General features: G+C 41.7%; 1 protein-coding gene and 1 pseudogene across 1 annotated transcript; one reads left to right on the forward strand and one right to left on the reverse strand.

Moving 5' to 3' along the window:
- Positions 1-218: 218 nt before the first annotated feature.
- LOC129582392 (serpin B10-like) lies at positions 219-18,465 on the reverse strand. Its single transcript, XM_055473903.1, has 6 exons — positions 18,358-18,465; positions 7,058-7,121; positions 6,897-6,940; positions 6,718-6,793; positions 4,578-5,324; positions 219-1,475 (listed from the first exon to the last, which is right to left on the reverse strand). The coding sequence occupies exons 1-6, from the start codon at positions 18,463-18,465 to the stop codon at positions 1,291-1,293; spliced, it is 1,224 nt and encodes a 407-aa protein (XP_055329878.1). The 3' UTR covers positions 219-1,290.
- On the forward strand, positions 17,709-23,362 carry LOC129582393 (exportin-1-like; annotated as a pseudogene).
- The last annotated feature ends 216 nt before the right edge of the window (positions 23,363-23,578 follow it).

Here is a 23,578-nt window from a genome sequence, read left to right on the forward strand (position 1 = left end):
CCAAGGAGAAAACCCAGAAATGGAAATGAAAAATTACCGATTCCTTGGAAACAGTATTAAGTTTTGTTCTATGCTTTTGCCGTGGAAACACTGAGAGCACCAGGAAAAACAGCTAAATGACGGTCAACATTTGCCAGCCTAAACTGGCCGCACTGCGGAAGCTTTACCACCGTCGAAGGAAAAATAATCGAATTCGCGTCGTTTTCATTGTTTAAAACTTTAATGGACTATGGTTATGTAGTTAAGTGAATGTTATATTCCGAAAGTTACAAGCGTAAGTGACATTATTTTGGATAATAGGGAACAGTAAGAGGAAAAATCGCATACAATGTAATGACTTCAGGCCAGCGGGATAGGGTCGGCCAAGTTTACCTTTGCCTTTTCTTTGCCTTTGCCTTTTTCAACATTGCCTTTACCTTTGCCTTTGCCGCCGCGAACACCTTACCGTCCTAATCAGCCGTCCCAAAAAGCCGTTTGAAATAACCTTTACCGTTGGCCTTAACCGTTGCATAGCAGACTGCCGTCAAACACTTTATTGTTTCTGGACTTTATTAGCATTGATACAGCTTATTAAATAGTTTAGTTTCAGACTTGAATACTGTAAAACAAAAATTTGTGGTAGTTTTAGCATGGAACTACAGGTCACAGTTCTGTATGACTACCAAGTTGCGAACAGTTATTTCCATCGAACCAGGACTGTGTGCCAGCTAGTATTCGTCTTGTTAATTCTATTATAATGCTATGAGAAATTGATAACACATACAATATAAAATGGTTGCCGTGTTTTCTTTTGGTGCCTCATGTATTACTGAAACAATATTTTCGTAAACATTCACGGTAAAGATACAACAGCGCTAAAAATCCGGAAAACGGTAAAGTATTTGGCGGCTTTCTGTTATGCAACGGTTAAAGGCAACGGTAAAGGTTATTTTGAACGGCATTTTTGTAAGGCTAAGTAGGACGGTAAGGTGTTCGCGGCGGCAAAGGCAAAGGTAAAGGTAATGTTGAGAAAGGCAAAGTGAAAAGGCAAAGGCAAAGAAAAGGCAAAGGTAAACTTGGCCGACCTGCGGGATACACCATTAATTTACATAGTATAGTCAACCCAGCAGCGTGATCCATGCAGTCCGGTATTGTATGAAATGATTGAAATTTCTGGGCTCCCTTAGCACAGATTTAGAATTGCAAAATTTCATTTAACAAGTAGTGCCCCTAAGCAACGAATGAATGGTGAAACATGTTGGAATATCAAATAATGAGGGCGACGTTTAATAAAATGGAGATTCGCATTTTTTAACTTTCCGCTGATGGGTCCATAACGTGCCCGATAAACAAGACGGTGCCAGTTTTTTCGTGCCGCAGCAGGAACATAAAGGGTCGGTCGGCTGCAAATTCCACTCTAGTCTGGGGTGGTAGGCTGCAGTTTTTGAGTCTTACCAATGTTGTCGCAGACGCGACCGTTCCTCTCTCATTGACATCTGAATAAACATAATAAGCACATTAAAGTTAAACAAAATCAGAATATTCGACACTGTACTGTGTACACTTTACAGTAGGTACAGAGGGTGAGAGGGTGAGGGTACAGAGGGTACAGAGGGTGAGAGGGTGAGCCACCCACATTGGCACAGTGCACACACTGATTTTTTAAAACTTCCTTTCGTCTACAACAACTTTTTCAAAAACATTACCCGATAACCTTGGGTATTCTATACTTGATAAATTTATCTGAGCTTAGTAAAGGATGCCTTTCAAAATCCAGGAAGAAAAACCTGGAGCGGGGTAGTAAAACAGTGCGTTTCAAAACTGGAACGCCTTTCGCAAAACAAATTCCTAAAAATTCCCCTTTACCGATCAGTACATATGAATTGTATTAAATTGTTAAAGAATCAATTCTCTTTAAGACAAGTGTAATTTGGTTTTGATCAAAGCCACAGTTGAGTTTTTCTGGATGTCGGCTTTCAAAACTGACCGGAAGTCCAGAAAACATCTGCCGTTCTGTAACAAATTGTCCATTCGTCCTGAATTTCACAGAATATCTTCTACAAGCCTGTTTAAATAAATATTTGTTTATATCGAAGCGAAATCGGTATCGGCGGTTTTTTGCCACGAGTTTCCCACTGCAAAAGCCAGCCGCTTCATTGAAAGTGTAAATCCCCAATTTTTTAAACCTTATGTTTTTTTCCCTCGGGATCCTGATTAAGGTTTTCACACAACAATGTACTTTTTCATATAGTACTTAAAATCTTATAAAATTAGAAACTGAATGTGACTAAAAAAATGCTTGCTTCATTTAATAATCATTTCAAAACAAAAATACGAAGTGAAACGTTTTGTGTGCGTTTTTTTCGCCGGTCGCGGACACTTGTGGTCACTTTATGTCACGTGTGCGCGAAATCTTCATGGAAAATTAGTTGCTTTCCGTTCACCGAGTGCTAAGGGAAAAACTTCATCAGCGGATTTGACCGGACTTGAGTCCAGAAGTCACAAATAATTTCCTACCAAAAGTGTGCCAATGTGGGTGGCTCACCCTCTGTACTCTGCATGTATCTGAAGCTAAATTTTTCTGGCTGGTTAAACTTGATTAGGCATATGCATAGATAACTAAACCATGACGGTGATAACGAAAAAACGACGAAAAAAATAAAGGTGACAAGTGGAGGACCGATATTAATTCGTGTAAACGTGGAAGTCGTCGATCACGAGGATCAGCGTATGAAGCCGTTGTTAGTAAAACGGCTTGAACGGCTTCTTTGATAAACATTGGTGATAGGAATTAACACGTTCTGCCTGGCAGTTAATCGAACCTGGCTGCTTGCTACCAATTTCGTACGCATGGTCTCCTCTAGCCGTTGTGGTAGCAAATAGCTCCACAGGATGAGTTCTCGCTGGCTAACTACTGCTGCGTAGTCAGACAGTCTGCTGCTACCTACTGTTGCCATGGGCGGATGCCGTCTAGTCGTAGCAACTAGCAATCCGCTATGAACTGGCCTATGTCTTCCTGTCCGCTGGAAGGGTAGCAAGCTGGCGACGAGGTTATGCGAACAGACTAGCACTTGAGCCTCAGGAGAACGGAAAAGCGCGCAGCCACATACCGTATTTTATCGACTAGTAACCCAGCGTTACTGTTTTTTCGTAAGGGTTTTGGATGTGGTCTTTATTTCGGCGAAAACCTATTTTTGAAAGGTATTGTAAAAACGACTTTTCAGTGGGGTCTTTATTTCGGGGTGGGCCTCTAAAGCGGGGAGGTCACTAATTGATAAAATAAAACAGCGATAGTTGTAGCGACAGCGACAGGTAGTCGTAGCAACAGCGATAAACTGCCTCTAACTCTTAAGGGCTTAACTCATTTTATCCGCTAACGCCTTACTGACAAAATTAATGAAATGGAAAAAAAGTTCAGAGAGACAGAGAGGCTGCTGCATCACACCGTATTCAGCCAAAGTCATTAGAATATACAAACTCAACAAAGCCTGGAAGCAGGCATACAACACGGTCACGGCTTCAACCAAACTCCGCTGTTTTGAAGAGAATTCAGACCCGCCTTCTTTGACCGTTGGTCAAAATGAAGTCGTAGATAATTCATTTTGCAAGATAGGTAGAGAGATGCGCTTGCAGTACGAGGTGTACAAAACAGTGTGGCGAAACGGATGCTACCTTAAAAAAAATTACAGTCGAACCAAGAAGGTAATGCAGGATAATTTGGAAAACGTTCTATTCATTCAGAACCTGGCGCGTTCACATTGTGATGAACAGAAATCCGTTTTGAAAATTATCGAAAAATTCATGGTTTAACAAAGCATACTTGGTCAATCCATCAAAAACTGGATAAAATTATCTTTCATGTGGCCACCGTGCTCGAAACCTGCGCATTTTTGATGGATGCGCTGAAGTACTGTATTTTGGATGACTGAAGTATTTTTAAACAGCCACTTCTGCCGTTTCTCCGTAGACTTGTGTGCTAACTCAGCGGAGCTCCGTTTAGCTGATAAGATCAGCTTCCAGGCTTTGTACGAGTATATTCTAATGGCTCTGATTCAGCATAAAATCTGCGCACTTATGTTTATGTAATCACAAAAGCCAAGTTACAGTTTCACAGCTAAACGCTTGAAAATTATTATGTTCGATAAACTAATAAGCATTGGAAAACACGAAGTTGGTTTGTGACTTAAGTTACAAAGAACGCAACGGAAGATTTTTTTTCGAAATACGGAACGCGTTTGATTTCACAACATTTCGGCTGACCTGGCAGCCGCCTATGATGCGATACGCCGTTGAGGCAATGGACAGCTACTGGCTGCACATACAAAGTGGTGTAGTAACTACACCGCGGATTTGAAAGAACGAACATCGTTTGTACATTTACATACAACTATACTAGTGAAGCGAGCGTTAGCAGTTAGCCGGCATGATTTATTGATTCATGCTGATGATTTGCGAGCACTACTGTACATACGATCAAAAAGCAACCCGTAATGAAAATAAAGTTTCGTAGTTAGTTTTGTAGTTCGTGGCTTTTGTTCGCGGATTTTGCCGCGGCTCTTGATGCTGTACATCTGACGAGTACATTTTTTCCTGCTTACCGATGTAAACCTTTTGTTTAATCTTGTCAATGCGGAGGGAACGCGAAGATATACCAGAGAAATCCGCACTCCGCGAGAAAGCTGACCGCATGCCCAGCTTCTGCAGCGTGCTTTCCATGTCGATGCTGTGTTCTATGCGAAATTTCGGCAACTGGATGGTTCCGTACGAGATCGGCTGGAGAGAATCCAGCGCCTTATTCAGCAGCGCGGGTGTCAAGGCTCTCTGCAGATCCGACATCGCTGAACCGGGTGTCCACGTGGCCGAGCGGGCATTCTTTCCCGGGAGAATGAAACACGCGCTGGACAGTTCTTCGCCGTACCACAACTGCAGGAACCGTGCTCCTCCCAGTTCCTTACTTTCGTAATACCGGCACCGCGTCATCGCATGCATGGTGTCCACCATCACCTGGCTGCCGTCGGCCAGGTTGAAGGGTTTCTTTACCGTGTGCTCCTCGAAAAATCGACAATCCCATTCCGCTTCGAAGTACACGGAACTGATCAGTATGAATGCGGTATCTGCGTTTATGTCTGACGAAGTTAGTGTATCGCGAATTGTTCCGGATGTGTGATTCTCCACAAACTGATTGATGCGCTGTACAGCTTCACTAGGTTCGGTGCGGAAGTGAACAGGCTGACACACAGTGTTGAATAAAGTGCGGAGAGTATCGGTGTATTCGGCGTTCAGAGGGAGCTCTTCTTCAATAAATCCTGCTGTGGCTAGGAATAATTTGTAGTTTTCAACAGGAGCTGCAAAAGCATGAAAGTAGAAAGTTGCAGCAGAAAGAACAAAAACAAACAGCAGAACAGTAAGCTTTTAAAGCGAAGCACTTTAGCAAAAATGTCGGTAACGTAGGAAATAATTTCGTCGGCTAGGTGTAAATTATCCAATTTTGCTTTCAGCCCCGATGCGCGGGTCGGCCTACTTTACCTTCGCCCGCCCTTTGCCTTTACCTTTTCAGTTTGCCCTTGTCCACTTTACCTTTACCTTTGCCTTTACCGCCGTGATTACCTTCGCCGTCCAAAAATTACCGTTGATAAACAGTGCTTCAAAAGCGTCTTTCATTATTCAACCAACAGAAAAATAACTATCACCGCCACTTTGCCGTTTCGAAAATGAGACTCTTTGTGATGACTGCTGATGCAGTAAATTTTAACATGCGTTTGTTTTGTAGTGGAATTATTGACAGGATGTGATAGTGATTAATATGTGTACATTCTCATACAAGGACAGAGAATGTACACATATTTATCACTATTTTTAACCCCATGAAAAGAGTTTAGGAACATCAGATTTCTGCAAAAGTGTCTTATTCCAGCATATGCACCAAATTAACATTAAAAACATGGAAACACAAGATGCGGTGTACAGTGGAACATCCTAATCTTGAACACCCTCGGTACGGAATTTTTGTACAGGGTTCAGAAGTGTCCACGGCTCTGAGGTTACCGCCAATGTTATGTATTACGCCGGCACGAAAAGATCTGTTTAAGATTCAAGGTGTTGATCGTTCGTTCGAAGGAGATCAAACTCGGAGGTTTCTATGGCAAATGCTCTATATGTGTGTTTAGTGTGGTTTAATGTGTGACTTTCGAAGCTGTGTTTATTAACGGTAATTTTTGGACGGTGAAGGTAATCACAGCGGTAAAGGCAAAGGTAAAGGTAAAGTGGACAAGGGCAGACTGAAAAGGTAAAGGCAAAGGGCGGGCAAAGGTAAAGTTAAAAAAGGCAAAGTGTAAAGGCAAAGGCAAAGGGCGGGCAAAGGTAAAGAAGGCCGATCCCGATGTGCTGTCGCAAGTTCGCAAATCGGGCGATATTTCCAAAACAATACACCTACATACATACTCGCACAGTCATACACCTGCCGATTTTCTAATTCCGACATTGCAGTTTAAGAAGAATTTTCTGAGCTCAGACCAGTTCTAAATTCTAATACAGAGTCCCGAGCGTCCTGGTTTTGGTTTGCAGCTTTTTAAAACGCAAAAGCACCAATACTTGCGGCAACATAAGTTTCGATCGCGCTTTTAAGGTACCTTTGAAAAGGTTGGCAATGTCACTAACGCTCGTTAGATTCTTATCGCCACACAGGCGCGATATACGGTCCCGTATACGATACGGTGAGACACCGTTTCGTGACCGTACCTTTGATATGGTTGATTGATCGCAACGCCCAGACGGTACACGACTCGGTCCAATCCTGCCTCTGAGTTGAAGCATACTGCAGTTCAAAGTATTTTTAAGCTTTGGTATATGGGAACGATCGCTTAGCTGAAAACCCGATAAAAACCAAAATTCTAAATTATTTTTTGGTACCATCTTACCAAAATATCCAAATTTAACAGCCCATGAATCTTTCTGTGAACATCTGAATTATAACAAAGGCGCCTATAGAGTTTAAATGAACAGCTCGCGCAGAGTACTCTAACGGCTCCTTAAGCTGCATGCTCAATTTAGAACACCGTGATGACGTGCAAGAGCCTACCGTATATCGTGGGTCCATTTTGCGTTGCGATAAGAATCGCGAATCTGAATTTCGCGAAGGCGATCTGTGTAACGCGAAAATGTCCAGTTTCTCTCGTTCATTTTATGTTCATCTCACTGAATCCTCAAATCCCTGCACGGGGCTGCAACTCCGTGGAGCTCACTGGCTTCGCCTCGCGGTGTGATTGGTTTCTTTACGGAGTTGCAACTACGGTCTACGGCTTAGACAAGATAAATCGCTGGTGCAGCTTTCCCGTGGACTTAGTCACTTACGACCGAAGTCACCAAACAAACTTTTATTTTCACTTTTTGATGCCATTGACAAAAAAAATTTATTACTTGTATCCATCTCCTTAAGTCATAAATTTGATTTTACTTTCTCAGAAATTACCATTTTTATTTAACAGATTTTAATGATTCCACTTTGGTTAGCGCTTGTATACTTTCGTGTTACTGTATGTTGTACAAAGCGTTAAAGTTGATTTATTAATAATTATTATTAATTTATTATTAATTTTCATTATTAATATTATTATTAATTATTATTATTATTAATTATTAATTATTATTTATTATTAATTATTATCATTAGTTGATTTATTATTAATTTATTTATTAATTTTTAAGCGTTAAAGTTGATTTATTACGGTTATTAATTTACCCGTACTCTTTACCGCTGATCGAACGTTAACCGATCGTTCACAATACAATACTGTACTAAAATAGTTCTGACTTTAATTTATCTCTAACCAGGGCTCGGTCACGGCTCCCCCCTCAGAAAAATTTCATTTTTTGTTTGAGGACAGAACATGTATGGGAACACTTATAAAAATACTTTCATCTGCAATGGTTCAGTGGGCGTGGCCAAACACGAATTTAATGGTTAACATTATTGCATGTATTGCAGTATTGCCATTGACGTACTGCCGTATTGCTGTACATATTTTGCACCGAGCGCGAAGCGCGAGGTGCTGCAATAAGTCTTCGTCAAGAGCATCAAATTTGTCTGACGCCACGAAGAGCGTACGTCACGCTTTTCCAATTCCACAATCCCAATACCATTTCCCAGTGGTACTGGCGCTCGCGCTCGTGCAATAATGTGGTTCGCAACCACCGCTAGTATTATTGTATTACACCGATTTACACGTACAACTGTACATGGTATTGTCAGTGTAATACCATATATACAGCAATACGTTTTCATAATTTTTTATCTCTCGCCCGCACAGATTTTAGTTATGTAAATTTATTATCTGAAAGCATTTTTCATCAACTATCATTTAATTCAGTTTTCGTTGACTGCAAACTGATCTGCGAAACGCAGGAATTTAACAACTAAAACAGTGTCTAGCGGGGGTACGTAACAAATCGAAAAAAGACGGCACACCGTTTCGTCACAAAATTAATTTTAAAATTGTGTTAATTTCCGAATCATGTTATGTGATTTTTAGAGTGCCAAGATTGCTGCTGCTCAGTCTGTTTTTAGCCAAGACTGTTGCTGTTCATTTCATATCCGATTCGGTGAGGTTCGAGCTACTGGTTCGTTGACTGTGTACACCCGAGGGGTGTCCAGAAGGAGAGTCACCTTTCTTTCTACCAAAGGTGTAGCCCAGAAGATCTTTCCGAAAAAATGGCTTGAGTATATCTGATCACTGATGTAAGGTTGCTAACGGTGACAAAAGTAAGGAGAAAAAAAGAAAAGTGTTGGGTTAATCCGGCAGTAGTGAATTTTGAAAAGAGGCGTCTCTCGCTCCAAGGTTTTTAGGTTTTCTTCCTTTTTTTCGGGTTTTTTCTCCTTTTGATGTTGTATCTCTTTTCTCTGAAATTCTTTGATGAGATATTCTTATGACTCATCGAACAAAATAACAACCTGTCAACTTCAAAGGCTCATAAATCTGGCAAATCGAAAAGCAGGTAAAAAAAATGTTACGCGCGTTACGGTACCTCGTTTAAACTTTGTTTTTAGAGCCAGTCTCTTTTTCAAACTTCTAACAAACGTTAAATGCTAAGACAGACTTCAGATTAAATATCGCAATAGGTTGCAAGCCATTACTCTTTGATGGAAAATTAATGTGAATTATTTTCGTTAGTGGCCGCACTTGGCGTGAACACCCTCTGTACTTGCACACATCACAAAACTCAATATAACCTGAACATACTACGTCGCTATTCCCGAATAGCAGTTCATCACTAACAACAAAGAGTTAAAATTTTTAAAACAGCTATTACTAAGTTTGTACTTTGAAACGAAACAGCCGACATTCGGCTGTTTCGCTTCGGAGGGCAGCTACTCTATTTTAATTATCTTTGAACAGTTCCAGTGACTTTTACCTTGACTTGAGTTTTTAAAGCTATCTTTCAGATGTTGTATTTTTTCTCAAAACAGCCTTTGAGTGAGAAATATTTTATGAACTCAAGGCTACTGAACAACGCATGGCCATACGGGTTCCATTTTATGTTAAGTAAGATTTAACGGAGTTGACAGAAACACTGTTTTTGGCTTTTAGCTGCTTTCGAACGCGGAGACAGTCAGACAGTGGTGGCGTGGTCGGGTTTACAATTGTGTTTTCTCCACTTTTCTCGTAGACCTGATATGTTGGCTTTTTGGAAATTTTCTTGCAAACCTCCGAATCTCCCCAGAAACTAACTTGTTTCTGCAAATCTACAAACTTTGAGCTTTCGAATGACATAAGGACATTTAGCGTTTCTTTTCTTGTGTCGCTCGAAAAAGGGAGGCACAAATGGAATTTTGTTAAGTCTTGTTTTATTAATATATAGGATATACGAGAAGATAGATAGATATACAAAGTAGATTACAAATTTTTGAACATACATTTGGTGGACGAGTGGTTTTTATCCTCGTTCTTCTTCATCTCAGTCAGCAACGCGCAAAAGTGCTCCACAGAGTAGTCTTTGTTGAGACCTAGCAAATCCGCCATTTGTTGTCGAGTCTCTCCCCTTGCACCAAGATAAGCCATGAGAACGGCGAGTTCTGCACATATCGGGGACCACAGCGAGTTTATTTCGTACGATCGTTGCGCGCACAGGCTTTTGTAGACCGCCACACAAAAGTCTAAGCGGTAATTAGTACACATTTGTGCCATGATTCTCGTTCTAGAATAAGGAAAGAAGCAGTGTATCTGTGCTAAAAATTAAGCAAAATGTCAGTGTTAGAGTCTTTAATATTCTGTCGTTAAAAAATCGGTTTGTCCGACAATAACGTTTTATATCTCATGTCAAATACAAAAAATATTCCCAGTGCTGAATTTTCTTACACAAGATTCCAAAATAATCATGATCTTACAAGGAATGGCTGTGCATACGCAAAATGCAATGGAATGGATGTTAACCAGTGCCGCCTAGCCTATTCAGCTCGCATGACGATTTTAAGAGCATGAAGTGTGCCACTGGAAAAATTTTCATCGACCGGTGTGTGTGGAATGTCCCCAATACACCGTACATTTGCTTGCTCCCTCTCAGACACTCTCACTCTCGCCGTGTCTCACGATCATGTGGACAAAGTACTCGTACAGATAGCATTATGCGTAGCTCCGGCTGCTTACAAAATTCAATGATCGATTTTCTGCGCAGGGCGTAACTGGCACGGTGTGCACAGTGTGCACAGTTTTCAGTGTATGTTTTCTGTAACGATATAGTGGATGTTGTTACCATAGTGGATGCTGCATTATTGTACATATTTCGTGCTAGCTGTAGCAGTACACTGCAAACCGACACAGGACTCCGGACGGTGTGCAAATAGGAAGTCAAACTTCGGACATGGCTGCACTGGTACAGCCATGGCCCATGAGACACGGTTAATGATTATTAATTTTAAAATACATTGTATAAAGTTACTATAAACATATGAGGCTCTTCCAGCATAATGCTGTTATCTCCGATGCGACTGATTCTGCACCGGACTGGAAAATCCGATCCAATCAATATTTTGGACTGAACGGATTTTACAGGTTTTGTTTGAAGCGGATTCGAATTATGTAGTTTTGATTTTTGAATACTAAAACTGAGAAACGGATTGAAGTTAAATTAAACAAAAATAACAAAAACTTAACATACGCATTGACCGTTCCTGTTAAGTTTTTGATGATAAATTGAAAGTAGTAGTATTATTAGTCAGCACTCAACAGTGCGCTTAATATTACTGCGTTGGTAGAGCGTCAAAAATTCAGAAAGATCATCAACATTTAAGTTCAGATCGCTGTTAGCCGGACACTTTGTTCTTTGTTTTTCAGCCATTTCGTGTCTTTGAATTTGAAATTCTTCCCATCAGTACTTCGCTTTTCCTCCAAATATAATTCGGTCACTTTATTTATACAGTTTCATATTTCGGTCACCTGGTAACAGGAATTCTAAAGCGGGAGAGGCCCAAAAAACCGGCCTTTTACGTCTACAATTTTTGACAAATAAAAATTAAATCAGTATTTGGCCGATTTCAACACTGTGAAAGGCAGTCGCACAGTGCGCCAAAATCTTAAGATGAAAATTAATAATAATGCAGCCGGTGCAGATCAGTGGTAAGACGGACGGTTACAGACACAGCTGGTACTGGACGGCTATAGACGCCGTAATCTGTCGATGACGGTTCGAGTCCCGTCATCGGCAGATTTTTATTTCTTCTGTATCTTCGGTAAACTGAGAAATTCATATTTAAATTAAAATCCGCAGTGTTCTTCTGTCGCATGCGTCTGCCCTTCTTAGAACTGCAGCTTAAAAAAAGCAAGTTGTGCGATCAGCAGCTGTTCATGTAGTGCGCTACATGTGCGGGCGAACCTGTGAGTCTTTGACCGGTGACCAAAATTTGAAAACGTTTAACTGTGAGTGAGCTAAAAACCGGTTGGACGGCGTGTTTTCTGTCTGATTTTAGGGGAACCGGTTGCCCCGCGGTTTTCTTCATATGAAATTTTTTTTCATAAATCTGGAATATCTGTTTCATAAAGATGAAATTGGCAGGTTTGGTGATATTTTTTTATCTGTGAGTGAGCTATAAACCGGTTAGAGGGCGTTTTTTCTGTCTGATTTCTCCGGAATCCGTTGCCCCGCTGTTTTGTATAGGAAAACGTCCGTAGAAATTTCCATAATTTAGGCTTTACATATTATTCAATTATCCATCCACTCAAAGTAATGCCATAATTAGGTGAAACGTAGCCCAACTTGTCCTTTCATGCAACTGCAGTTTATAGATTTTTGCGCCGTGTTCCCTTTCCGCCACGTACCCTGTCTTAGATAATACAGAGTAACTATTCGCCCGGACATCGGGTCCCGAAGCCAAATAACAACTCGCTAGAACATCGAAGAATGAGAATGCGGATTACAGAAAGTAATAATAAATGCGGAATACAGAATAAATACGGAATGTAAAATTTTTTTATAACAGTATTAAAATGTCAATACAGATAGTTTATGCTCCTGTCTCTAAGATCGATATGATGCACCTTTACCCGGTGCATCCACCGTCTCTTTCTTTTCCTTTTCCGTCTGCTAAGTACATCTCAGAGTCTGAGATGGCAACGGCTTAGCCGAGGCCGGCTAAGCCGCGGCTTAGCCGGCGATTGGCCAGCCGGCTGACGGTTTTGCAAGCCGTAGCCGACGTCAGGCCGGCTGCCTAAGCCGGCTGAGACTTCAACCAGCCGCGGCTTAGCCGGCGGCCGACTTGGCTGAAGCGGCTTGAACGGCGGCATCGTCGTGCAATTTTTGGCGGTAAAGATGACGCCACCGAGTCACTTTGCGTCACATTTTCTTCGGCTTGCGCCTAATTTCTGTCGCTTTCGCTCGTGATATGGTTAAACTCGGCCGTCATGATGCCAATTCAGTAGCAATGACGCCATTAACTGTACAAAATTAGGGAATTTTAACTCATTCAGACTCGAAATTTCCGAATCACCGCTGTTTTTTTGCTTCAAAAGTTTTCGAAAATCGTTTTTTCACAAGATAAACGGAACAACTTCTAACTTTTGGTGATTCAACTGCACTTTGCAACGTTATTTTCAAAATTTTGCGAATTTGTATTAAAGAGCGAATATAAACGGCTTAGCCGGCCGCCAGCCGGCTGAGCCGGCTGGAAAATTTGGTCAGCCGCTCTAGCCGGCTGAGACTTCCAGCCGCGTTGAGTTAGCCGGCTAAGGGCTTCAGCCGGCCGTCAGCCGAAAGGTCAGCCGTTTAGCCGGCCGTTGCCATCTCTATGACAGACTCAGACTTGCCGATTTACTCTCTACCGCTTTTTTCCCAAAAGCGAAAACACCTTTTGGTTTCGAACAACTGCAACCATAATCGGTGTCGGCTTCTGTACCCTGACGCAACACATGTGCATTGAAAATAGCGATGGGAACAAATTAACAGCCGATGGCGAGTAGCCAGCCATAAGCTTGATTAAACCGTTTTGTATGTCCAGAGTATTTATAGCAGCGTTGAAGGGCGCAGTCAGTGATTCTGTGCTCAGAAAAATCTTTGGCGTCAGGTAGCCCTTTGATATCGTTGCTTTGAGTCAAAAACTAACAAACCAGGTTTATCGGGTGATGACCCAAGCGAAACTCGGGTTTGCCATGACAGTTAAGGGTCTGTTGTCGGGATTTCCCGCACGAAAGGACTGAATGTGCTAAACTGTGGATTATCAAAAACTGTGAGGAATTATTGCGATGCCGCTGTTGCACATCGAAAGCGCCGAAATCAATAAGCTAAGCACAACTGTGATTTATTGGACACGAGGAGCAGAAATACCCGTAACTAAAATCAGATGTGATTGCCATTCGCAGCTCTGGCTTCTCTGCAGTGCCATTACCGCGTTCTTGACTAAATGTCGTAGGCAAACAGCGTGAAATCAACCGCAGAGCGGTGCAAGACCAGAGTAGGAGATACCGCACGTACGAAGTTTATTTAATCCCCAAAAGAACCTTTACCAGAAAGGAGCCACTGCAGATACCGATATGGAAGCTTTTACCCAAAGTGCTTTGCAACTGATCCGGCACGCCAAGTTGCATCAGAGAGAGTACGGTTTACGGCACCAGCTCACCGCTCGCGGATCGATATGTAACTTGTGCAGGCGCGTCAATGATAAGACAGCGGCTTTGACAAAAGGTCATTTTGTCCGGGCGGGTGCATTTTAACTGCTTTACTCTTACAGAAATTCAATAAAATGACGAATGTCTTTGCCAGCAACTTGCCAGACGTTGCTGGCAAAAACTAATTTTTGCGAGCATCTCTTCGACTAAACGCAAATTTGCGAATAGTATGTTACGGGTGGGTTAGGTTCGCGGGGCATGTAATAATATGTCATAAATAATAATATTATATCATGATGCGGCCTTGCCAGTATTTAACTGTTCGCCACAAGCAGCATACTCATTATATTACAGATGATTGAGATGAATGCCTAAGCTTAAGCAAGGTGTATACCAGGTACATGCAAACGTACACTTTTAGACATACCCGCATAGCTGATGATGATTTCGATGACCCGCCGTTTAGTCTACGGAAATTCGTTTACCGACACCAAGTCGAACAACACGATGTCGAACAAGCGTTTTGCAAGTCCGTCTTACAGATACAGTTAGTTTTCTTAAGTTTTTTAATTTTTCTTGTGCTTCCTTAGGTTTCTTATATTCTTAGGCTTTTGCTGTTTTTTAAGTTTTAATGTTTTATGTTTACCTCCAGTATGTTTTGTTATTCCTCGCCTCAGTAACCGTCAACGTCGTGCGGTCGACTTTGTGCCGGTCGACGAAGTGTTAGTCAACATAACGTCGGTGTGGCGAATATTTGCACACCAGCCAGGATTTTTCTGTTGCACCGCACAGTTTCCATGTGGCATCCGTCTAATTCCGGCGAAACTCCATTCATTTTTATATTCTGTTTTTCCATCTGTACGCGGCGAAAAACACACAATTCGGGTTTGTTTAGTGATAGCGCTTCCTTTTTAAGGTTGCTTGTAAATGGGATTAATACACGAAACTGATACACCCAATTCTGTCCCAAGTCAAAAAGTCGTATTCGTACTTGCAAAGTACACACAAAAGCTCCATACGAGTTCGAATTGGGTGTCATTTTTTTCTGAATGTTAATAATCGTACCAGATTAGACCAAAGGTCTCAGCCAGTTCCAAGTTCCAACCGGAAGTTGCTGGTATCCTGGGAAATGAGTTTTTCAGATGAAAGATATTAGCCTGTGCTGAAGTGTACAGAATATGTGTTAAAAAATTGTAAAAAAATATTTTTTAAAAAATTGTACGCTTCACCTTATCGGACGCTCTGAGTCTTCCACTTCCTGTATCCATGCAACGATGCATTAAAAAATTGCCGTTAACAATGCACGGCGGCGACCTACTGCTACGGTTCCCAGCAATTCGTTGCCGAATAGCACTAAAGTAAAGTAAAGAAACAGACAAAGAGAAAGAAAGAGAAAGTTTGTTAAGAAAAAAGAGAAAGTGTCTTACTCAGAGAAAGTTTGTTGCCATTTGCAATTGATTTCAGAAAATCGACCGTAATTATCCGCCAGTTTTATCGCCAGGTGCCACCCAGCCCAGAAACACTACCTAGTACCTATTTTACCCAGAAATAAATATAAATAATTTCGATTAGAACGAACTTAATTATTGAATTATTAAACAATAAACCAAGGAATACTGAACAACAGGTACAGGCCACCGCTGGAAAGTTTAATACGATATATTCAGTAATTGACAACCGCACAATCAGGCGTGCCGAGGGTATACGAGGCGTAGCGTGCCTAGCCATTGTCATTTCAGATGAAACAGTATCGCGAGGCATATAGGACTTCTTAACAATCATATGCAAATCTCCATTCCAAATCCGATCTAACAAGTTGCTTCGGCGTAATTTTTCTTTTAATATCCTTTATTATAACAATAGTTAATTACATAAAGTTATACTTGACACTGACATGGCGCAAATCTGTTTGGGAGTTCAGTTTTGAAAGTATATTATATCTGTACTCTGTAGTTGAGTGATGCTGTGCAGAATTTGAAAGTGAATATATTTTGTTTTTGAATTGTGCTAACGGTAAGCATATCTCAGTAAATGGTTTTAGATTATGAAATGATTCTGTCATCAAATGTGATTAATGACTGAGAATAACTGAGATTATCTTAAAAGCGCGCTAAATAAAAGGTTTAGTTTGGATCTCATAGGGCGGGCATGCGGTGTCTGGGATATCTTCAGGATATATATGAAATTGGTGCTAGTAGTGCTAGTTACTGCTGTTAGTTATATTTACTATACTTTTTATAATTTAAACGGAACATCAAGCAGCGAAATCGCTGATATTACAGAGTACTTGTAGATCGCAGCTTGAACATTTCCCATTATAATAATATTATTATTATAATATGAGCGGAAGTTTATACAAGCAAGTTACTGTTTTGCGAAACTCCAACGATCCGTTTAAACTTTTCTAAATTAGTTCATTTTTGTATAAAAGTTAAAAAATGGATACTAATAAACTGTAGAAAAGTGCTGATCTGTAAGTAATACATACTCTGTAAGTCGTTGCCAAAAACTTGTCATAAATCGTTTTTCACAATCGAGTAACAGCAAGTAAATGACGCTCACACTTCACAAGTTCTGTACAAGAGTAAATCGAAAGCCATGCAAGTACAGCGAAGTCGCCGCCCTGGTTACGTGTATATGGCAAGAGCTATAACTTGGGACATGATTTACTTTTGCATAAAACCGAGTGTGACATTTTGTTGGTATAGCTAAAATTTTTAAAATTAGTTTAGTTTTGTGGTAATTCTTGTGGTGAATAACTTCTCTTTGATTGTTCTTAGAAAAAACAAGTAGAAGAGTGTATACACGTTGAAATGTGGACTGCACTGGTGTTTTTCCCATAAACGCATATGCTTAACCTCGCGAAGCGTCTCATCTCAAATGACACAATAGTGCCGAAATCACACCTCATTAGCGATTGTGCCGTTGTCAATTCATTGACTGGAAAAATAAATTCTCATTTTTTCTGCTTAGAGTTTTGAAAACTAAGTGCTTGTAGAAAAAATTACTGTACAAGTACGGAAGTTCATAGGAAAAAGTGTATGAAATAAATTAGGTACTAATTGTTAACGTACCGTAATTATCGAATTTGCACCTCCCCTCATAATAAGGCCCCCCCTCTGTAGTAAGGCCCCTCCCCCGACCCGTTAGAAAAAACAGCGCATCCCCCCGAATTTACCGCCCAGGGGGGCGTTATTAAATGTTAAGCGCCACAAAATGATAGACATACCGCAAACTGCTTCATAATAATTGTTATGATTTAATGGATGAACCAAAAATAGTGTGGTGCTAAGCTTCAGAATGCTCAATCCTGCTCGTCAGGTTGTGAAACTAGAAAAATCGGTATCTACTGCGTTCAGTTTCCATAGAACACGATGCACAGCGGTTTGAAAAATAACGCCCCCTCCTCGAAATAAGCCCCCCTCTTTTGAAACGTTTGAACTTTTGCACCCCAGGGGTGCAAATTCGATAATTACGGTAAGTATTTTCCATACTGGGCAGCACGTCAGAAAAGCGAATAGTGCGCAGCGCCACCTGTACAGGATACCGCATATGCGCAGTTGCGCACCTAACTCACGCGAAGGAGCATCTCGTGCGCTGCGTCTTCACAACATTCTGTTTCCAACGGCATAAAATTTTACAACGTCGTCTCACTCTTCTGAGCTTAATAAATCTGAATTTTATTTTGCAAATATGGCGTGAAAAACTAGAAATTGCCTTTACTTATCGTGAGTTACGAGTGTGATTACTAACAACTTCATTTAAAACTGGTCAGTAACCGTCAGTTTGAGGTCGTGGTTGTAGATTTCGTGTTTTCTACGGGTAATATTGAAGAGGACTGGTGAGCAACGGCCAGCTTGAGATGGCTGCTTCAGCCTCGACTTTTCTTTAGATGCCAGCAAGCTATACAACTTTTCCGAGCGCCTAGACGTTGCGTTGTTCGACAAGGTGGCGGACGTCACGTTTAGAGGCACCAAGTATGAACAGTCGAAGACGCTGAAGGAGCTGAAGCAGCATCCCGACGAGGACGCCAAACCACGCTGTTGTCACGGTGTATACTGTAACCGCCCATGATGGTGATTAGCTATAGAAGTGCCCCTGTTAATGGATTTTCTACTGGAATATCAGTGTCTTTGATCTGAATTATCCATTTTTATGTATTTTCTCCCATTTATAAATAAAAGGTATTATTTAGGGACACCCCATGTTTCCCCATATTATAGATTTATAGGATATAGATAGGTAGCACTACACTTGACAAATGGCGCTCCTGGTTTGAACAATGTACCAGCCTTTCGGTGGCTGCGGTCTTGCCCCAGCCCAATACCGATGGCGTTCCCTGCAGTTTCCCGGCCGATTCCGCCGCCACCAGCGGCATACAGTGGATATCCGACATCTGGATGTGCGAGCATGCTCTCCGCCTGCCCGACAGACCACATACCAATGGATTACGGACTGCCCGAAACGAACACCTTTCTATACGGAGCCCGTGCCGTTCCACACCATATCTCGGGCTATTCTAAGGGTTTTTCCAACCCTTCTCATTATGGATATCTTTGAGCAACGATTCCTGCCGCCATGGAAAGCTGTACGGATCCTGCTGTGCCCGACATAGTCCAGCAGGTAAGTCACCACGTTCCTTGCAGTGCTGGCAAAGTCAACAGCTTGGCACCCATTACCGTCTGCTGTCCAGCCCAGCAGCGGATCGCCCAGCTTGAAAAAGAGCTAGCAGCTCTTGGAAAAGAGAAAGAGTACTACAAGGCGGCCGCAACTCAGTTCGAGCGAGAACGGAATTTTTATAAAGGGGTGGCAGAAAGAAGTCGAGCGCTTCTTCAGGAAAAGCAGACTCGTGCAACCTCTTCGAGTTCCGTTTCTAGTCATTGCGCTAAGCAAGTAACAACAGGGTATTTCCCTGTTACGCCGCAATATGCTCAGCGCACATCACTACCCCAGCCGTTCACGATCGTGACGATAATGGCATCAGATGCCATTAAGCATACAGCTTCACGATCGCAGTCCTGCCAAAAACGATCCAGATTGCATGCGGATCGCTGTTATCCGGGCTGTCGGTTCTTTCTGCCAGCAGGAATGGCGAAGACAGCCATTTCCACATCGCCCACGGCTGGCAGTGGTTCTGTCAGTGCAGATACGAACCACTTAATCCGTCTGCCTAATGGGAAAGTGGTGCACCGTCAGGGGCCGCTAACTGACTTCCGGACGGTGGACTTTGCGTCTGAACTCAGCCGCGTTGCAGCTTTAAGGCAGCGCCGAACCGTCCGAGCCACACCGTATGCACGTCTGTGGCTAAACGCACGCAACACCGCAGCTTCCCGGCCACGTTCAAAAAACGGATTGCAACAGTAACACGGAGGTTTACTGCTGCGTACGGAACCCAAAGTCCTCCAATTTCGGAGGAGGCTAAGGCGGAGTGGAACCGCCTCCTCCTCGGAAGCTCGACCACGATGCAGAATATTCCTGCAACGCCCATGGCGGACGTGGCAAATGTGCCTGCGCGGTGCAGGGTGTGGAAGGATCCGGATAAGGCGCCTTCTGTCGGCGGCACTGCAAAAGGGCCACAAGAAGCCCTTGACACCGTCCTGCTACCAGCCACCATCATCCTAGGAGGAAGCCAGTAGGACGCGGATACTTGCCCGAAAGAAGCTACAGCCTTTTGTTGATCAGTTTTGTTAAGAGCATGTGATATTCTTTGTTTTGTTTTCTCACGGGCTGAGGGCAGCCCTTGTTGGGAGCAGGGGCATGTGTCACGGTGTATACTGTGACCGCCCATGATGGTGATTAGCTATGGAAGTGCCCCTGTTAATGGATTTTCTACTGGAATATTAGTGTCTTTGATCTGAATTATCCATTTTTATGTATTTTCTCCCATTTATAAATAAAAGGTATTATTTAGGGACACCCCATGTTTCCCCATATTGTAGATTTATAGGATATAGGTAGCACTACCCATGACACTGTACTGGAGTACTCGCAGAGCCCTGGGACCAAGTATTTTGTCCTGCAGATCCACGAGAATGACTTCAAGGCCGGTGGAAGGCACTGCAAGTAACGTTATTATGGATCTGTAGTGTGTGTACTTGATTTCGTGGTGCACGGGCACGATGAAGTTGCCGTCAGAAGATTTTTTTTATACTGTACAATACTTCACTAGGTTTCAGCTCTTATTCTAGCACTTTTTACATATTTTGACATTTATTATTTTTATTAATTCTCTCATTGATTTGAATAATTCTGCTAGTGCAAACAAACTATTGTGGTACTAAGCCTGCACTTTTTGAAAACGAATTTTTGCTTATTACTTGCTGGTGAATTTTTTTGTATTTGACTAATTTGAGACATTTTTAATTTATTTTCTTTGCTTTGCTGGTGATATTGGTGGCAATAATTTTTTGGGGATTCTGCAGATTCTTCCTCTGGAAACGGGCATCCGCGCCGCGTACGGCAAAGGAACGGACGGCGAGCAGAAGTTCATCCAGAATCTGGCGCTCTTCCTGACCACCTGCACCAAGGAGCACGGCCAACTGATCGAGAAGACGCCGCAGCTGCATCCACAGCTGCTGGAGACGCTGCGCTACGTGCTGCTCATCTCGCCGGTGGAGGAGATTGAGATCTTTAAGATCTGCCTGGAATTCTGGAACACCCTGGCCTCCGAGCTGTACCTGGAGCATGCCTTCAACGCTTACTCCACCTCCCACGGCGCCATCTTCTTCCCGCCCTCGTTGATGAAGAGCGGCGGATTGGAATCTTAAGCGCAACCCACTCAGCGTAAATTCTACGACGGGGTGCTCTCGGACGTCAGAGGCATTATGATCGCGCGGATGGCCAAGCCGGAGGAAGTCCTGGTGGTGGAGAACGAGCAGGGCGAGGTGGTGCGGGAGTTCATGAAGGACACTGACTCCATTAATTTGTACAAACGTTTGCGCGAGACGCTCGGTACGTACAGCAACAATTTTTCCATTTAATTTTGATCTCATTTATTTTGTTGTACATTTTTATTTTATTTTTTTAGCTGAATTGAATTATTATTTTTATTTGTGTATTTTGCTGAAAATGCCGTGATAATTATTGTTAAAATTAATGTATACGGAAGAAGTTGTTCATGAATTAATTTCCAGTTATTAGCAAGATAGAAATGTTATTTTTTGTGGGAATTAAGTTTCGTATTTTTTGGAAAAAATTTTTCAGTATTGATATCGTACTGTGATCAGCAGTGTGATGTATCTTTTAACGGCTCTATAATGCGCATATGACAGAATATTTTGATATAATTGTAGACAAATGACTCTACAGTGAATTCCCGTCTATAACGTTGTTATGGATATTTAATTGGATTTAAATTTTATAGCTGTATTTTTATGGGTCGTTAAATTAAAATTAAAGCGCTGTAAATTCTGGTTTGATTGTGCAGTATACCTGACGCATCTGGATCCGGTGGACACGGAACGGATCATGACGGAGAAGCTGCATCTGCAGGTGAACGGCTCGGAGTGGTCGTGGAAGAACCTGAACACGCTGCGCTGGGCATCGCCTCCATCAGCGGGGCCATGTACGAGGAGGACGAGATACGCTTCCTCGTCACCGTAATCAAGGTTAGCACACAATTCCCACAAATTATGCTGATATAATTAAATGCAAATTAATTCTGCAATAAATGACAGTTAATTAGCAAATAAATATATCGAGTTGATGTTTAGGAGCTGTTAGGGCTGTGCGAGCAGAAGCGATGGAAGTATGTACAACAAGGCCGTCATCGCCTCCAACATCATGAACATTGTCGGCCAGTATACGCGCTTCCTGCGCGCCCACTGGAAGTTCTTGAACACCGTCATCAAAAAGCTCTTCGAGTTTATGCACACTGCACAGTGAGGAATCAGGCTGTGTATCTTTTGATGAAGACGACTAGATCGTTGTTGTGTGTTGATTAGACACGCACGACGGCGTGCAGGACATGGCCTGTGATACGTTCATCAATACCGCGCAGAAATGCCGGCGCCACTTCGTGACGGTGCAGGTGGACGAGTCCATGCCCTTCATCGACGAGATCCTCCTCATTCTCCGCTCAATTATCTGTGATCTTGGCCACCAACAGGTATGCCACTCAGCTAAGTTACCAGTCGAAAACCATTAGAAAAAAATTTGTCATTAATGTTAAAATAATTCCATAGCAATTTCTGAAAAAATCAAAATTATTTCCCATCAAATAAACCATTTGGAATAATTCAATACACGTACAGATAATTCGTAAAATGGTTTACAAATAATTTTTATAAAGAATAAATCCGTAAATTTATTTACATTCTCAAGTAATAGTTTTTCAAATAATTTGGAAAGAAATAAAAAGTTAATCGGCAAAATGTTGAATTGTTTTCTCAAGGATTGGTAAAAAATAGGAATTAACCAATAGAAATGTTTCAAAGTTCACACGAATTCTTTGAGAGGCGAAAATAATTTTACATCAGTAGTCAATGTTACTCAGACGACTCAGTGAATAATTGGCGGTATTTTGTACTGCGTTCAGATGCGATGTGCAAACGTTCTACGAAGCGGTGGGCTACATGATCTCCTCGGAAGCGGACGACAGCCAGCAGGCCTCGCTGACCGAGCGGCTCATGTCCATGCCGAACGCCATCTGGGACGAGGCCGTGCAGCAGGTCAAGGCCAACGCCGAGACGCTGAAGGACGTCGAGTGCCTCAAGCAGTTCGCCTTCTTATTATGCACCAACTACCGCGCCTGCACTTCCCGCGGCAACGCATACGTCACCAGGTACCGCCCTCTTTTCACTCATTTCCTATCCGTTGAAGCTGCCATTTATTGAAGATTAATTGGAAATTAATTATCAATTTATTGGAGATTAATTAGAAATTAATTAACAATTTATTATAGATTAATTAGAATTATTTGGAAATTAGTTAACATTTTTTTGGAATTTCGGTGTTAAAGAATTGATTTATCTTATATTTCATTTGAGCTTTTGTTTATGTTATTTATTAAAATTATATATAAAATTTCCAAAAAAAATTATGCTGGTTGAACTTCTGTAAGATAAATATTTTATTATTTATTAATTTGTATAAGAATTAATATTGTTCCCTTACATCTTCAGTTCGTAGCATTATTTCAGAGATTTGGTTTAGAATTTTAAATGATCACACACTGAATATTCTTGAAAATTAAAGTGCATCTGCATTCTGCAGCGTATCTGGCGCATCTGGACCCGAGGGCAGGGAGTCATCATGACGGAAAAGTATGTAACACATCTTACATCTTCAGGTGAACGGCGCGGAGTGGTCGTGGAGAAATTTTTCGATTGTTTTGCCTTTTGTTTTTGCCATTTACTATACTGTATTATTTGTATATGGATGTATCTGTATTTTCTGTTACCCCTTGATATTTCGATGTTATTATTATTCTTTCATTGTTTCCATTTTCATTCATTCATTCATTCATTCATTCATTCATTCATTCATTCATTCATTCATTCATTCATTCA

This window comes from Paramacrobiotus metropolitanus, unplaced genomic scaffold, assembly GCF_019649055.1.
Source record: "Paramacrobiotus metropolitanus isolate TYO unplaced genomic scaffold, Prichtersi_v1.0 Parri_scaffold0000007, whole genome shotgun sequence".
NCBI classification, from domain to species: domain Eukaryota; kingdom Metazoa; phylum Tardigrada; class Eutardigrada; order Parachela; family Macrobiotidae; genus Paramacrobiotus; species Paramacrobiotus metropolitanus.